Source organism: Serinus canaria, chromosome 1A (assembly GCF_022539315.1).
Source record: "Serinus canaria isolate serCan28SL12 chromosome 1A, serCan2020, whole genome shotgun sequence".
Classification (NCBI taxonomy): domain Eukaryota; kingdom Metazoa; phylum Chordata; class Aves; order Passeriformes; family Fringillidae; genus Serinus; species Serinus canaria.
The window spans coordinates 71,484,093-71,501,610 of NC_066314.1; the positions used below are offsets into that span (position 1 = coordinate 71,484,093).

The window sequence follows — 17,518 nt, forward strand, 5'->3', positions numbered from 1 at the left end:
CCCCAAATGAGAAAACAGTGTCACAGAGTCAAGGGGTTTAATGCTACTGAGAGAGCTGTTGAGCTGATGGTGCCAGTTGTCCTCAAAGTCCTAAAAATAGTATTAAAGGGCTTTAGCAGAGCTGCAATCTGGAGCTGCATGATGCAACAGAGAAAGAATTTGATTTTTCTGGGTGCAGTGGTTTTTGCTGATACTCCTTGAATTCGAGTGGCCTTGGTCTGTGGGGAGAGTTAAAAAATATTTAGCAGAAGGTCTTTATGCTGGAGAAGGGGAGCCAGCCGTGAGGAGGAATACACGAAGTTCATTCTTCACTGTGTAGCAGCCCTGAGAAGATGGGGAGCCAATATTAGCTCAAAGTTAAAGATGGATAACAAACCAGGGATTATACCAATATCACATTAATGTGTGAAATTCTTGGTAAAGGGTAAGGGCCATCCTTCATTGCAGAGGTTTTTCAGAGTCTGGGCTGTTACGAGTCTCTGCACCAAGGGATGTGTTTGTCCAGGAGCACTGCCTTGTGCAGGTGAGGGCAGTGTGTCCCTGTCTCAGGGATCAGGGGGAGCTGGGACCAGGAGAGAACTCTCCCAGAGAGGAGCCAGGGACATCCTGTCAGGAATTGAATCTCCCTCCTGCAGCCCCAGCTCGGTGTTTGTCACCATCCAGAAGGAGGGTGCAGGGGCTGTGCTGGCAGGAGTGTGCAGTGGCAGCAGCAGAGCCACCTCTCACCAGGTGTGCAGCTCCTTCCCAGCACAGGAAGGGAATTTCTGAGGTGGTGGAATGAAGTCCCAGCGTGATCAGTCTGACAGAAGCTGCTTGTTTTGTCTGCACAAGGGTCTGTATCCACGCTGCATGCTGGATTTGAAATTAGCTCCTCTTGACACGCTCTGACAGAATGCAGCTCTCAGTAAGCAGCAGAGAAATGCGCTGTGCACCAAGGATTCCTGAATGATAATCACCTAGCAAGGAGCTCCAAAAATATTTTAATCTGAAACGTGCTAATCTCTAATCCCTGCTAGCTGTGGATATCTGAAGAGAAGCAAAATTTAGCAGCAGAGTGGAAAAATCAGTTTTCTTTTCAAATTCAATAGGACAGTTTCTTTTGGATTAGTATTAACTTTAGATTTACATGAAGTGCTTGGCAGCTGTTTCGCTCAGGTTTCTCAGAACTGCTTGTGTGCTGTGCAGAATGCAGTTTGAATTTACAGTGTAAAATGAGCTGGTGCAAAAAAGGATTCAGAGACATTCTGTGGAAAGCATCACTTTAGAGCACACACATTTTTCAAAGCAGTGTGGCTCTGTGTTTTGATTTTATAATGGAGCCTCCTTAAGGTCCAAGGTCCTGAAGTTTTGTGAGCATGTAAGAATCTCAGTTAAACAAAAATCTTCATGTTGTCATGCCTGAAACTTAGAGATTGGTATAAATGTATCTCAAAGGCTTAGAAAGCAGCTAAGAAAATTAATCTATGAGTTAGTTTTTTTATTAAAGTGGGATTAATTTTCAGTCTCAAATGACAGCAGATTTAATCTTGACAATTCTGCTAAGGCATAAATACCTCACGGAAGAATGAGACTTTCTAGTGTAGAATCTCCCAGTGAAAGTGTTTTAGTGGTGTCCAGAGAGAAAATCCAGGAGTATCCAGAGAACGTCAGAGGCAGACAAGCTGATGAGACAGGATCTACCATATGAAACTGGTTTAAAATTTCACTCTTGGCCACGTGTCCTCATCCATTAATGCTCTCAGTGTGGATTCCAATGTGCAGTGAATGAGTTCAGCTTCTCTTTCTTTCATTGCAAGTTGCTACATTTTTCCTTGCTGCTTTTGAAGAAAAGATAAGCTATTGCCAGAACTGGTAAAACAAAAAAGATACTAGGAATAAAGTGTTAGATAAAAGATTTCTGAGTACCTTGGAGGGGAAGACCAAGGGAGCAGCACAGAGAGAGGTTTTCAATTTAGAGTGGTGATGTTACAGAAGTGGTTTAACTTTTGAGCTATTTCATGAGTTATCAGCGTTCCTGCAGCTTTCCTGTGCCAGCACCTGGTGGCTGTGCTGCTGTGTTGGGGACCTGTCTGTGTGTCTGTGGAGCCCAGGAGTCTGTCCAGGCTCTGCCAGCTGCTGTGCCAGGCAGTGGCATCTCAGTCAGGATCAGCCACCTTGAGCTGTGTCACTGCACCACGCTGAGCTGTGTCACTGCATCACCCTGAGCTGTGTCACTGCATCACCCTGAGCTGTGTCACTGCACCACGCTGAGCTGTGTCACTGCATCACCCTGAGCTGTGTCACTGCAGCCACCCTGAGCTGTGTCACTGCATCACCCTGAGCTGTGTCACTGCACCACCCTGAGCTGTGTCACTGCACCACGCTGAGCTGTGTCACTGCAGCCACCTTGAGCTGTGTCACTGCATCACCCTGAGCTGTGTCACTGCAGCCACCCTGAGCTGTGTCACTGCACCACGCTGAGCTGTGTCACTGCATCACCCTGAGCTGTGTCACTGCAGCCACCCTGAGCTGTGTCACTGCAGCCACCACTGCATCACCCTGAGCTGTGTCACTGCACCACCCTGAGCTGTGTCACTGCATCACCCTGAGCTGTGTCACTGCATCACCCTGAGCTGTGTCACTGCATCACCCTGAGCTGTGTCACTGCAGCCACCACTGCATCACGCTGAGCTGTGTCACTGCACCACCCTGAGCTGTGTCACTGCACAACGCTGAGCTGTGTCACTGCACCACGCTGAGCTGTGTCACTGCACCACCCTGAGCTGTGTCACTGCATCATCCTGAGCTGTGTCACTGCACCACCCTGAGCTGTGTCACTGCATCACCCTGAGCTGTGTCACTGCATCACCCTGAGCTGTGTCACTGCACCACGCTGAGCTGTGTCACTGCATCACCCTGAGCTGTGTCACTGCACCACGCTGAGCTGTGTCACTGCAGCCACCCTGAGCTGTGTCACTGCACCACGCTGAGCTGTGTCACTGCAGCCACCCTGAGCTGTGTCAATGCATCACCCTGAGCTGTGTCACTGCAGCCACCCTGAGCTGTGTCACTGCAGCCACCACTGCTCCACCCTGAGCTGTGTCACTGCAGCCACCCTGAGCTGTGTCACTGCATCATCCTGAGCTGTGTCACTGCAGCCACCCTGAGCTGTGTCACTGCATCACGCTGAGCTGTGTCACTGCATCACCCTGAGCTGTGTCACTGCATCACGCTGAGCTGTGTCACTGCAGCCACCCTGAGCTGTGTCACTGCACCACCCTGAGCTGTGTCACTGCACCACCCTGAGCTGTGTCACTGCACCACACTGAGCTGTGTCACTGCAGCCACCCTGAGCTGTGTCACTGCATCACCCTGAGCTGTGTCAATGCATCACCCTGAGCTGTGTCACTGCAGCCACCCTGAGCTGTGTCACTGCAGCCACCACTGCTCCACTCTGAGCTGTGTCACTGCAGCCACCCTGAGCTGTGTCACTGCAGCCACCACTGCTCCACTCTGAGCTCTGTGCCTGCAGTTCCACAGCCCAAAGCCAGCCCAGCCTGACACCCGTGCAGAGCAGGCACAGAGCTTTCCCCAGGGCAGTTCCCAGGTGCATTTATCCTCTCCAGGATGCTCCAGAGAAAGCAGTGCACCATGAAGGGGGCTAATGCAGGGACAGGGCCACAGGGCAGCAGGGACAGGGCCACAGGGCAGCAGGGACAGGGCCACAGGGCAGCAGGGACAGGGCCATAGGGCAGCAGGGACAGGGCCATAGGGCAGCTTCCATTCCTTGTACAGTTAGGAGAAAACGTGCATGCAGCCATCCTGGAGAGCGAGTTTGCTGTGTGGGTTCTTGTGAGCTGCTTTCTTTGCAAGGTGGCTCTCTCAGGAGAGCAGTCATTCCAGGTCACTGATTATTTCCATCTTTAACCATGCTAGGGGCTGTATAGGCTTCAGGTGACAGCTGTAAGTTAATATATTTTGAATTTAGCTTGTTGGTTGCCTCGGTCAATCTTGAGCTCTGCTAATCTAAACTCTTGGCTTTGTTCTGCTTTGCTTGCAGATCAGTATGACCCTTTTTTGTACTTAAATCCAATGCTCTTCTCTGAAATTATCTTCTTTCCTTTTCTGGGTACTCTCCTCCTAGTTTCAGATGTCCACAGAAAATAGAGTCTGCAATTAAAACTCTGAATTTAATTAATTTACCTCTATTTGCTTATTATTTGTCATAAATGAGTGGATAGTCTGTACCTTCAGCATCTTCTATAAAGGCACAGACCAAACTTGGGGTGAGGAAGATTCAGCACATGCACCCCCCAGGCCTTGTGCCCCTCAGCCAGAGATGAGTGTTGGGGTTAGGACCAGCTCACGTTTGCTCAGCTCTCAGTCTCAGCAGTGGGACAGCTGGACTCTGACGTGCTGTGTCCTGCCCTGCTGTCCCTCAGCCCAGTGAGGGGGCTCAGTGCAGGCTGGCAGCATTCCCATGGTGGTGTCTCTGGGACTCACTCTGTGGGCCCCTCTGGGCTCCAGCAGAGCAAGTAATGCTGGCTCAATATGTGTTCTTACTGGGGAGGAGATAAAATTATCTTGTGCTTTCCAAGTGCCCCAGTGTCCTGTCTTGGTGGTAATTAACTGGTGACATACACATTGAGTCAGTGCTCTAGGATTTGTGCCCAGAATAATCACAGAGCCACAGCAGCTTTGGCATAGGAGAAAAGGGTCAAGGGGGCTTTTTTCTCTTTTTCTTTTTTTTTTTTTTCCTTGTGGATAAGATATGAAAACTGCCCGGAGCTGGCCCTGCTCAGAAAAAGCAAATCAGTCTCTTAGAATTCTTTTTCTAAGATGTCAGCTTCCCTCTCATACACTTCTGTGAGGACAAAGAATGTCTTAACATCCGTATTGAAGTCATCATTAAAATAAAAGGAGATCAGTAGGCATCAGCTATAAATCATCAAGAAATAGCTCGTGGGTAACCTCTGGCACAGCTGCAGCTCCTGGAGATGAGCCAGAGCTGGATTCTCTGCCCTCAGTGAGGCCAGTAGGTGCACTGGAGGTCTCTTCTCTCTGCCTGTCTCTCTTTCCATCCCTGGCAGTGTCAGCTTTGGGAGGTAGCAGTGCTCTGGCTGAGTGATGGAAATGCATTTGGATGTGTTCTTAAATAGACATTTGTTTTATGCCTGAAAAGAATGGGTTGGTCTTAATAGTGTGGTGCTGGGGATTTTAAAGGTATTTTGTGAGGCAGTTGTCAGCCTTACAAAAACTATTTTAACCAATTGTTTGGGCTTGAGGAGCAGCGTGGAGTAGCTATTGTGTGTGGTTGCATGCATGTTCTCCAGAATTCACAGGGAAGGGGGAGATAAAAATCTGCCTAATTTGACATAATGGAATTTTAGCTTTCCTGTGATCTGACTTCAAATTCCTGCTGAGTCTCTACAGCGTAACAAAAATACTGGTTTGCTGTTGTTAATTTTAATTTCCAAGATGCGAGGTTTTAAAAGGAGCTGAAAGTATTCAGCATCTCATGGGGACAAACTATGAGTCTTACTAATGAATCCAGCAATTAGTGGTTCATTGTGCCTGCCAGCAGTTTGGCCCCAGTTCTGGTCCTGATGGTGGTTTCACTTCTGCTGGTGTGAGGCAGGAGTAGGATCTGAGGTCTGTGCTCCAAGGGGGGCTGAATACTTCTTCAGCACTCCTCTGCCTTGAGCAGCAGATATAGCAAACATGGCTGGGGTCAGTATGTGTGAGTATATATAGATAGATCTATATTTATAGAGAGAGAGAAATGCACCATCTCAGTGGTAGCTCCTGCAGACGTTGGTGCTGCCATGCAGTCCCACAGACACGTCTGAGGTGTGCCCAGCATGGCATAAACCCTTTCCATGGGGGGAGGCTGTCTTGGCCCCAGTTTTGTGAGAGAGCTGAGCCAAGGGTGACCCTTTGCTTTCTGAGCCACGTGCCCTTGAGCAGAGCCCTGGGGTTGGTGTTTGGTGCCATTTTATGGCCGTGTCACAGAGGTGTTGGTGGCCATGCACAGAGGTTAGGGAAGGAGGGGCTCGCTCAGAGTCACAGAGAAAGTTTGTCCTAAGGTCAGGAACTGGGCCTGGCTCTCTCTGGCATGGCCTGAGGGATCAGCAATTGAAGAGGCCTGGCTGCAACAATTCCCAGCCATTGCCAGGAGATGTCCTCTCAAGGGTCTGCCCCCATGTGGGATCATGGCTGGGGTACAGGAATTAAACAGGTCCTTCTCTGAGTGCAGCATTTCCTGAACTTTCAGCATTCCCCAGAGTACCTTAAACTGCCTCCAGTTTCTGCAGCTGCTGGTTAGATTTCATCTTGCTGCTAAAAGGAGGTGAAACATAAAGATATCCAGCAGGATTGAGTGTGAGTTCATTGTGATTTCAGTGATCTGGGGTGTTTTCAATGGCCTGCAAACATTAAAGACAGATGAGCTTTGTATTGATGGGTTTCCTTCCACCAGCTATTAGTTGGAAAAACAAATTGTCAGGCAGGTCATGGCTACAGTTACAAACTCATTTTGCCATTTTTGGGGCAGTTGTGTGTACCTGTACATAAATACAGGGTACATTATCCTTGCACTGCATATTCCTGGGCTGTGCTGGCTGCCTCTCCTGGTGAGCAATCTGCCTGGGCTGCATGGAGATATCCAAAGGCACAGAAAGCACAGGTGGTTTCTGAAAAGGAATTCCTTAGCCCCCTGCCAGTTGTCCAAGCTGTTTGAAATCTCTTTTCTTTCAAGGTCTTTGGACTTGTTTCTTCTAAAGTTTTCAATAACAGGATTTTTGGTTTCGTGGTGGTTTTTTTTTGGGTTTGCTTTTTTTGAGGGGTGGGGGAGGATTGGTTTTGTTTTTCTTTTTCCCCCCTGAATCTCAGCAACTGTGAGCATCCCTGCCTCTCCTGCCTGACCACAGCAGGATGAGGGGTCTGTTGCTAATTTGTTTTGATATGGTTCTCTTTGGTCTGTATTCTTTTTGAAATTAATTCCTTTTGCAGGTGTGGGGTTAGAGGTGGTGGTGTGCTCCCAGCGAAGGTGTCATCCACCACAGAGAGGAGGTGGGAGGCTTTGATCACTGTGGCTTCTGTTTTCTTGTTGTTCATTTAAAATGTACCAGTTTGTAATGCTGTTTGGCTTTGCAGGTCCTTGTTTTATTTCCTTCCCCCATCCTTGCAGGTTTGTTGTTTTCCTTGCTGCTCATTCTGCCTGACGTTCACTGGGGATTGCTCCTTGCAAGGTGGTGGCTCCAGTTGCAGTTTAGGCAGCCACAGAATCCAGTCCAATGTCTTATTTCCATTTTTAAACAGCCTTGTGATGGTGGAAGAGGGCATTAATAAGGGCACAACTCCACATGTTCAGAATTATGCAGAAAAGATTTAAAAACCAAAATTAACTGGGGCACAGACCACCCCAGTTCCTACCCAGCACCATTTCAGGAGCAGACAACCACAGATCAAGCTGTCTGACCTCTGTCTGCTTTTCTTGCAGCTTGGTTTGAAGCAGCTGGACATTTTAGGAGGTTCAGTGCAGTACCAGAGGAGCTCCCAAACGCTGCTCTGAGTTAGAGTGGCTCTGCTCTTCCCTGTAACTCACTGTGTGACATGAGGCAGATCACTGAGCCACTTTGTGCCTTACTCTTCCCAGCTGTAAAATAAGGCAAAAGCTGTCTGAGTCATTATGAGCTCTCATTAATTAATATTTCCTGTGGTACCCTGGAGAAGTGATTTTTTTTTCCCTCCTGTACCTCACTGGTGCCCTGTATTTCAGTGGGGGCACTTTGGGAGAAGCAGTCTTCATGGGAAGAGTCCTTTCCCTTCCTTTGCCCCACAGTGTTGGGATCCTTTCTAATGATTTTTACTGCATGTGGGGTGATTTTCACACTGAAAATTGTGAAAAATCAGTTGTGATCTTGCTGAGAGGGTTTCAGTGTCTGAATCAGTCCCTGCTGACCTGTGCCTCAGTCACTCCTCCTGCTCAGGCTCTGCCCTGAGCCCTTCATGGATAAATGACATTAGACCACGGGAGCAGGTGGAGCAGTGCTGTGAGCAGTTCAGCTGAGCAGGAGATGCAAGAGGCCAGCAGCAGGGCCTGGGTTTGGCATGAAGGCAGACAGGAGAATCCCCAGTGAGGAGCAGTCTTTCTGCCCTGGCTCCTGTTTTACCCTCACTCAGCGTGGACCCTTCCCATTTCAGGACCAGCCTGGCAAGATGTGCTCAGCTTCACAGAGGCTTTTCTCTGTATGAGGCTGCTGAGTTAAATTTTCTCTCACTCAGAGATACAGAATGGGAAGGAGGTTTTTCACTAGGAGGTGCAAGTAGAGGCTAAAAGCTCTTTGTTCCTGCAGTTTATTTTCATGCTGTACTGAAAACTCTTCCTGGGTCCTCTCAGCAAGGTGCTGAGCAGCTCTCACTTCTGCTGCCTCCAGTCTAGCAGAAGAGCAAATGCCCAATTAGAAGAATAATGATGAGAGGACTAAGTAACTTACTTCTGTGTGGATGAAAACAAATGCTGAAATTTGGGTCTGCATTGGGATAAGCATCCATAACTCATCTGGTTTCCCTAGAGGTTGGTGGGACTGAAAACTCATGTTCAAGGAAAATGAGCCTGGAAATCTGCTGCTGGCTGCTCTCCTCAAACACATTGTGCTATTTGTCTGTGGAGATTACTAGCAGAGTTCACAGGGATGGTTGGGCATTTTGTCAGTCCAAAGCCAGCCAGGAGCTGCAAGTGTGCTTTGGAGGATTTGTCTCTGCAGATTTGTGCAACTAAACCAATGAATTTTCAGTAAACACGGGGCAGGCTGTTCGCTCTGCTCAGCTGCATGTCCTGGGTGTGCCCTTGGCCAAGCAGCCTGCCTTGTGCTCCCCAGCCCCCCGGAGGGCAAGGTGCCAGTGCAGTGTGCCCTGAGGGCTTTAGGGAGCTGCTCTGTGTGCACAGGTGGGGACAGGTCTGCACCTGGGGGAGGCCTTGGTCCCAGGCCACCCCTGGGCTTTGGAGAGCAGTGCTGAGCTCTCCCTGGACACTGCTGCTTCCAGCTGGAACCCTCACTCCTCACGGCTGGGCAGCAGCAGGACTGATCCCAGCACTCTGTGGCTTCTCTGTGATTTCAGCCCCTGTGTTCTGTGCCTGGCAGGACAGGGGCTGTGCAGTGAGTGCTGTGTGTCACACTCAGAGGGGGCTGGAGGGAAGGAGGCTGCCTTCTCCTGAGCAGGTCAGTCTGTGTGCTCCTCCTCTGTCCTTCCTGGGCCTGCTGGGAGCCCTGCACACAGCTTTGGGAAGGAGTTCCCTTCTCCTGAGCAGGTCAGTCTGTGTGCTCCTCCTCTGTCCTTCCTGGGCCTGCTGGGAGCCCTGCACACAGCTTTGGGAAGGAGTTCCCTTCTCTGTGCTCCTCCTCTGTCCTTCCTGGGCCTGCTGGGAGCCCTGCACACAGCTTTGGGAAGGAGTTCCCTTCTCCTGAGCAGGTCATCCTCTGTGCTCCTCCTCTGTCCTTCCTGGGCCCTCTGGGAGCTCTGCACACAGCTTTGGGAAGGAGTTCCCTTCTCCTGAGCAGGTCATTCCATGTGCTCCTCCTCTGTCCTTCCTGGGCCCGTTGGGAGCCCTGCACACAGCTTTGGGAAGGAGTTCCCTTCTCTGTGCTCCTCCTCTGGCCTTCCTGGGCCCTTTGGGAGCCCTGCACACAGCTTTGGGAAGGAGTCTGCCTTCTCCTGAGCAGGTCAGTCTGTGTGCTCCTCCTCTGTCCTTCCTGGGCCTGTTGGGAGCCCTGCACACAGCTTTGGGAAGGAGTTCCCTTCTCCTGAGCAGGTTATCCTCTGTGCTCCTCCTCTGTCCTTCCTGGGCCTGCTGGGAGCCCTGCACACAGCTTTGGGAAGGAGTTCCCTTCTCCTGAGCAGGTTATCCTCTGTGCTCCTCCTCTGTCCTTCCTGGGCCCTTTGGGAGCCCTGCACACAGCTTTGGGAAGCAGCACTGCTAAACACAAGCAGCCAGCAGCCCTCTGGTTTTGGTGTGACCGTGTGCAGAGCAGACACAGCCAGAGCTGGGCTGCTCAGGGCAGCAGGTTCGTCTGTGTGCTGGCTGACTCCTTTCCTGGCAACTCCTTCCTGCAAAGGAAAAGGAGAGGGAGGGTGTTAGGGATCTCTGTGGGAGGAAGGAGGTCCAGGATACCCTCACTGAGAGTCCCTGGTGTTGCAGAAGAGCACTGGGGAGAAGTGCCCTCTGTCCCAGGGGCTACAGAACAGATTCCCTTGCTGTGTTCCTGCACCACTTTTCTCCATGAGCAAGGCTGGAGGCTGTGCAGCAATCCTCCCAGTGTAAATCAGCCCTGGGCAGTAATTTATTCCTTGAGTGGTTCCCTCTGCAGAGCAGAGAACAGGAAGAGCATCTGTCACAAGTGCAGGGCAGCTCAGCTTCCCCCTTTGTCTGGGGTCCCATGAATAAGAGCATTTGGGCAGGGTCAGTGAAGTACTGACTTGGGTGGGATAACAGGCCCTGAGTCCAGAAGATCCCTGCCTGACTGAGACAAACTCATGCAGGAAAAGATACTCAGCAAAGCAACAGCATTAAAAAAAAAAAAGTCCAAAAAATTCTTTTTTTTTTAATTAAAAAAAAAAAAAAAAAAAACCAAAGCTGCTCTGGGCATAAGAAAAACTGCAGGCAGAGATCTCTCTGCACCATCAGAGAAGTGAAGGTCTGTGCAGAACCAGAAGGAAGGAACACTGTTTTTCCTCATACCTGCCCTCATCCTTCTCTTCAGTGCCTTTTCCTTTCTCACCAGTCTGGTCATGCCTTCTACTTTTGCTGCTGAAACTTGTGGGCAAGCATAGGATGAAGTGACTTCTCTGAGCCTGAAGAAGAATTCTGTGTGTTTATTCCAGTGTCATAACCAAGATACCTGGGTTTATGTCTCGTGTGTGTTTTTCTACACAGTTAGAGGAATTTCCACCTTTGCAGGAAGGGACACATTATTCTTAATCAAAACTTGAGAATGTGGCAGGAGGAGGTACAGCTGCAGATGAGCATTATCTAATTCACCCATCCTGTCATGTGAACATCCCTGCTTAATTTAATACAATTATTTCATCAGTGAGGATAATATCAGCAGCATGATTCATTTATCCAACATGGTTCACAACTGCCTTTACCTCTTGGCTCCTTATTATCACTCCTGAGAGTTCCACCACCAGTGGCTTCAGGGGCAGGGGAGGGCATGGCAAGGAAGCTGCCCATGTCTTTGTGGGAGGGGGTGGGCAGCTGCAGTGCTGAGGGACACTGATTCCAGAGGGCTTTTCTTTTCTCTGCTGTGCTACCTCGGTTCCTTATTTTTGGATAAGCAGGAGTCAGGATAAGGCACTGAGTGGCTGCATTGTTCTGTGGGCAACAATGGCACCATTGTCTTCTGCCCCAGACATGCCAGTGAGTGCTCCATATTTTGCATTTCTATTGAAATTAGGATCTCCAGGAAACAGAACCAGGGTGGGGGGATGAGGCTTTGTTTCTGTTGAGGTGGCAGAGGCAATCTTGCAGGAGCCCCCCTCCCTGGCTTCTTCTTTCTGGCTCATGTGGCTGTAATTTGTACTGTCAAGGTCATTGCAATAGGCAGCAAGATGTGGTGAATGTGCTCCCAGAGGTCATGAAAAGCCTCTTTAGCAGAGCAGCCTGGGCTGTGCTTAAGCCAGGTCATTTAAGCACATTTGTATTGCCAGTCAGATGATACCCAGAGCAGTTGATGATTTTGTAATAAACCCTGCAACCTGGGCTTCCAGCATGTGCCACTCTGGGGCCAGCACTCGGGTTTGAAGGGCAGAACAATAATCCAGGAACTGTATTTTATGGACAGCACAATAATCCAGGAACTGTATTTTATGGACAGCACAATAATTCAGGAACTGTATTTTAAGGATAGTACTATAATTCAGTAACTGTATTTTAAGGACAGTACAATAATTCAGGAACTGTATTTTAAGGACAGTACAATAATTCAGGAACTGTATTTTAATAGTGCACTACCCTTAAAATGTGTGAACAGGAGTGAGATTATCAAATCCTGATGAATTGTCTGGGTTCCTGACCAGCAACCCCACCCCCCTTTTCATTCTCCTGGCTGGTTCATTCATGTGGGCTGTCAGTGTTTTATTCAGCTCTTGGTGTTGAAATAGTGCCATTTTTAATAAATGGTTCAGAGAGTTTCTCCAAATCAGATTTTATCCCCTTCTTTTCCCATATCTATTCTCCGTGGAGATGAATTAACCTTTTATCCTAGGAGGAAGTAAATAGAGACAGCATGATGGCAAGATTAGCAAAGACATCATTTCAGCCAGCTTTTCCAAGGCTGCTGACTGAGACTCAGAGCTCCTGGGTCTGTCTCAAGCTCTGCTGCTGTCCCTGCCTGGCTGTGGCCCAATCCCTTCCTTTCCCCCCTTCCATTTCTCCCCCTGTTAATAAGCACTCTGTGTTAACCTGCAGCATTCTGCCTTCCCAAAGGTAAAACCTTGAGCAGCAGTGGGATCCACACTCAGCTTGCCAGCAGCATTTCTGTTTGTGGGGCCTGTCAGGCCCTTGAACTTGGAGATGTTCTGTGCCTGAAGTTTGGAGTGAGACAGCTCAGAGTTACACTAACCAGGCTGAGTGAAGCTACGAAATACAGCTCTTGGTTATTTTCCTTACCCCCAAATCCTGGTGTAGGTGGAGGGTTCTTTCTTTCCTCAAATACCCAGATACAACCTGGGAAAAATCTAGAGGAAATCAAGGATTTCAAGTTCCCTGAATTCAGGTTTTGGTTAATGAGTCTTCCAGCCCTGGGAAGCAAACCAGTTCTCCCTGCAGCAGCAACTGTGTGACCCAGCTGTGGTGCAGGGATGGGAGTCTCTTTGCCAGGGCTTTGCTTTCTGTGGGTACATTTTATTATTTAATCAGTGCCCCTCTCCTGTGTTTTTGCTTATGCTTTAATCTCTGCATCTATTTTGTGCCTGTGTGTATTTTGTTTTGTAAGACAAATGTGCTACTTTTAAAGAGGCATTTCATAACCTTTAATCAAGATCATATTTTATTTTCATCACATCTGTGTTTATATTATTACAAGCCTTTTGGGTCTTAACGTCTTCTAGTCCCAGCATTAATGTTTTGGCTGATATATAAATAAATGTTTGACTTAACTGTTTAAAAAATCCTGGCTTGGGAAAAGAGCCCACCTTATTGATGTCAGAATAGCTGCATTTCAAAAAAGGCAGGAACCAGTCAATGCTTTCTCTAATAAAAACTGAGTGCAGGGAGTAATTCTAGATTCTGTGATCCACTGCATAAAATCAAACCTCCTGGCTGCTGAGAGGTACCATCTACCTGAAGGGAAGGTGCTCCACCTGGGCTTTATCTTTTGTGTCTCCTACTTGCCTGAGCAGTCTGGCATAGCTGGGAAAACTCTGCTAATCTGTAATGTGGCAGAATGCTAGCTGAGAGATGTTGTAGTTAAAAATAAAGGTGGACTAGCATCTAGTTCCTATTGGGGTTACACAGGCTCAGATCAGTTATGAAGGCAGCCCAGCTCTTGGTTTAAGCTGGAAGAGCAGAGGATTCTGCCTTGATGGCTGCAGAAAGGGAAAGGAGTGACTTGTTTCACTGTCTGGAGTGGGGATCCTAACAGGCATCTTCACACTTAACACAATTGTATGTTATTACTTGTCCTCCAGATATTTTTCAGAGTCCTTTGGAATAAATCAGTGTAGTTCCACTATTGTAAAGGAAATGACTGAAGTTATTACCAAATCCTGATGCAAGGCAGGATTTTTAATGCATTTGACTTCCAGCGAGGATTTGAGAATGCTCTTGGAAATAACAGAAGTAAAAATGTTATGAAGACCAAACAGTGAAGTAGTATCATTTTGTAAATATATATAATAGCTGAAAATTGTTTACTTATCCTCCTTTATGAGAAGCAAGCTTCTGTGACCTCCGATTAATTTACCATTAGCCCGAGCACACAATGAAAGTGAATGAAGGGGCAATTTGGGATGACATTTATCAGCTCTGGAGCTGTCGACTTCTATTATTTCCACAAGGCCTTCTATTTCTTGGCTTCAGAGAAGGCTGTGCTGACTGGAGTGAAGAGGAGCATTCTTACTCCCAGGAATAGCTGCAACACAAGCAGCCTCATTGCTTGGTGCCTACAATGGGGAAAAGCCACAAATGAGATCAGAGCCACCCTTGAGCAGTGGCTGGGACGGGACCTTGCCTTCACACCAGGTGAAAAAAAGGGAGCAGGAGAGCTGAGAAAAGGGAGAGGGAGCAGGAGGAGGGAAGGAAATAAGCTTTACAGGGATAGGAGAGCTGAGGGACTGAGGATGAGGCTGAAGAGCCTTTCCCAGGGGGATGTGGGTGGGAGCCCACGCTGCCTTTGCCATGGGGAGAGCCATGCCCACCAGGGCTGCTGCTGCTGCTGCTGCTGCTGCTGCTGCTGCTGCTGCTGCTGCTGCTGCTGCTGCTGCTGCTGCTGCTCTGGGCCATTTCCCTGGGCAGACAGCACCTTGCAGCTTTCTGTCCCATGTCTGGCATGGATCAGCCCCTTTTGGTGAGACTTTCAGCAGGGTCAAGAATCCAGCGGGGGGGGAACCAAACCCTCTAGGGCTGAAACAAGTCTGTGGGCAGGTTTGCTTTGCTTCCCAGGCTGAGTTCCAGATAAATACATGGCTTGGCTGCTCAGGGATCCTTCTCTGGCACAGGGTCGCTGTCTTTGGTTGCTTTGTTGGCTCACTTGTACTCAAAACTTTCATGTAACTAACTCAGCACTGATTTCACAACGCTATAGTTGGAATGTTGTGAGACATCTTTGTTGTTTAATTGAAATCAGGGGAGCAGCAAAGCAAGCCCCCTTCCCTTTGGCTGGTATTTTAGTTTATTCTAATTTTATCTTTATCTGTTGTATTCTACTGCAATGGATTTGTATTCCTGTAAAGTAACAAATCCCTTCTAAAAATGTTGAATAGCAGTTTTACTGGTGACATTTTTAACCCTGCAGCCTAAATCTCCTGAAGATAACAGAGCTCTGCCATCTAGGTACCCAATTCACTTCTGGGAGTGTAGTATGTAGGCTCCTAAGGCAATTCTGTGCACTGATTTTTCCCCCATTTATTTTATGCACAAGTTGCCTCCAGGATGGCTTCAGCATCACTTTAGGGATGACAGCTTTGTCCACTGTGCCTCTGATAACATTGATCTGCTATGACTGTCACAAAACTGAAGGAATATAACCAAATGTAGAAATAGAATCAAACATAGCAAAGGTGCTTTGCTCAGAGGCACTGGAAAAGTTACACAACAGAGCTTGGCAGAATTGTCTTTATCTTTGGAGACATCTCCATGCTAGTTCCACGAGCAACAGCAGCTGTCAAATTCCTTCTTTCCTCAATCACTGTTACATGATAGTTACAGAGACTCTGGTGCTAACAGTAAAACACTCAAACACCAAAAAAAAACCCACAAAAAACCAAAAGCTGAGTCTGTCTCACTCAGCTCTGAATTGTTGTGAGTAGGTCAGGAATAATTCTATAAACCCAGATGTACTTCCAGCTTGGGAGGCCAGAATCAGTTTCCTCAGTGCCTGGAGCTGGAGCCCAGCTGTCTGCTGAAGCTCTTCTCGTGGCTGAAGGATGACTTCCCTCAGTGTCACACAGGAGCCAGGCTCTTATGGGCTGATTTGATCTCATATCACATCCATTACTTCTGCTCATTCAAAAGTCAGTTAAAATCACTTCTAAAATGTTCCCCCTGTTGAAAATCCTCTTCTCCCTTCTCTGTTGTTTTTTTTTTCTCATTGTATTTTACTTTGGTCGAACAAAAATACATTACTTGGCATTTGAGGTTTTTGATAGCACTGTCTGTCACTCTTGTCTGTAATCAAGCCAGGTTTAGGAATAATTCCATTGCCCTGCAAAAAATGTCACCCCATTTTTCTATTTTCACATAATAATAATAATTGCTGAAGTCTGGAAGTTCAGCTTTGCGCCAGCTGAAAACATCTGGGGGTGTGTGCAGAATTACCCAGGTTATTGTGTCAGGTTTTGTTAAGATGGAAGAGAAGTATTTATTTCCTATGCTGTTTTTGTGCTTGGAATTCTAAATCTGGGAAGTTCAGGGGAAAATACAAGGTAAAACAAAAGAAAAACCAAAGAAAAGGCACATAAAAAAAAAAATCCATTAAAAAAATCCAAGTGACCTCCCATTCACTTGTTTGCCCAGTTTGGCCAGTGGTGGTTGAGTGTTAAGTGAAGATGGTCTTCAGTTTTTACTTCATTAATGAATAAAAGATCCAAAATAAAATATAACTGTAAAACTGCTCTTTGTTTTCACCACAGAAGTGAATGTCTTGTTGATGGGAGTAATTTCTTCAGAGGGTGCAAAGGGGTGATGTTCCCTGATGATGTCACACTAATTTCCCAGTTTATCAGTCACTGCAGTGCCCAGCTGGAGTGTCAGGATGGGCTCACACCTGCTCTGCTGTGTGCTGCAGGCCCTCAGGTTTGGGTCCCTGAGGGCTGCAGCCCTGCCTGGCTGGGCAGAGCTGTGCCAGCAGCACTGGGCGCTGACATTCTTTCTCCTCTGCCTTCACAGGATGAAGTGGCCCAGCCTCTGAACCTTTCAGCCAAACCCAAGACATCTGATGGCAAATCTCCCACGTCCCCCACCTCTCCTCACATGCCAGCTCTGAGAATAAACAGTGGGGCCAGTTCACTAAAGTCCTCTGTGCCAGCAACACTAGCGAGTCCTTCAGCCAGAGCCAACACAATAGGTGAGCTCAGCCCTGTGTGTCCCACTGAGTGCTGTGTGTCCCACTGAGTGCTGTGTGTCCCACTGAGTGCTGTGTGTCCCACTGAGTGCTGTGTGTCCCACTGAGTGCTGTGTGTCCCACTGAGTGCCCTCTGTGTCCCACTGAGTGCTGTGTGTCCCACTGAGTGCTGTGTGTCCCACTGAGTGCCCTCTGTGTCCCACTGAGTGCTGTGTGTCCCACTGAGTGCTGTGTGTCCCACTGAGTGCTGTGTGTCCCACTGAGTGCTGTGTGTCCCACTGAGTGCCCTGTGTGTCCCCCAGCCCTGTGTCCCCCCAGCCCCATGTGTCTCCCCTAGTCCCATGTGTCCCCCCTAGCCCCATGTGTCCTCCCTGACTCCCATGTGTCCCCCCAGCCCTGTGTGTCCCCCCCTATTCCCATGTGTCCCCCCAGCCCCATGTGCCCCCCCAGAAGCAGGGTAGCTCCTGCTGGGCAGGGTTTTTATCAGTGCCAGGCCGTGTGCCCAGAGCTGCCCAGGTTGCCATCCTGCTCCAGCTGCTTGGTGTGGGTGCAGAAGCTCAGAGACTTTCCTTTCCTTGCAGAGAGCTCTCTCAGCTCCCACAGGCCAGCAAACAAAGGCTGGGCTATTTCAGATGCTGCTGGAACTGCTGGGCACTGTTGGATTTAATGGCCCACACTGCAGACCTGCCGTGGTGGGCACTGCAGACCCTTGATGTTGTACCCTCTCACCTAAAAGTGGTGGATGAGCTTTCAGA

At 48.6% G+C, this 17,518-nt stretch overlaps 1 protein-coding gene across 6 annotated transcripts in view; it reads left to right on the top strand.

Annotated features, from left to right (window-relative positions):
• Positions 1-17,518, top strand: part of SOX5 (SRY-box transcription factor 5) — a 293,023-nt gene that overhangs the window by 236,982 nt on the left and 38,523 nt on the right. For all 6 annotated transcript variants that reach the window (XM_018919866.3, XM_009095179.4, XM_018919869.3 and 3 more), the window contains one exon: positions 16,589-16,766. In XM_018919866.3, the coding sequence (XP_018775411.1) occupies positions 16,589-16,766 (178 nt within the window). The remainder of the gene's footprint in view (positions 1-16,588; positions 16,767-17,518) is intronic.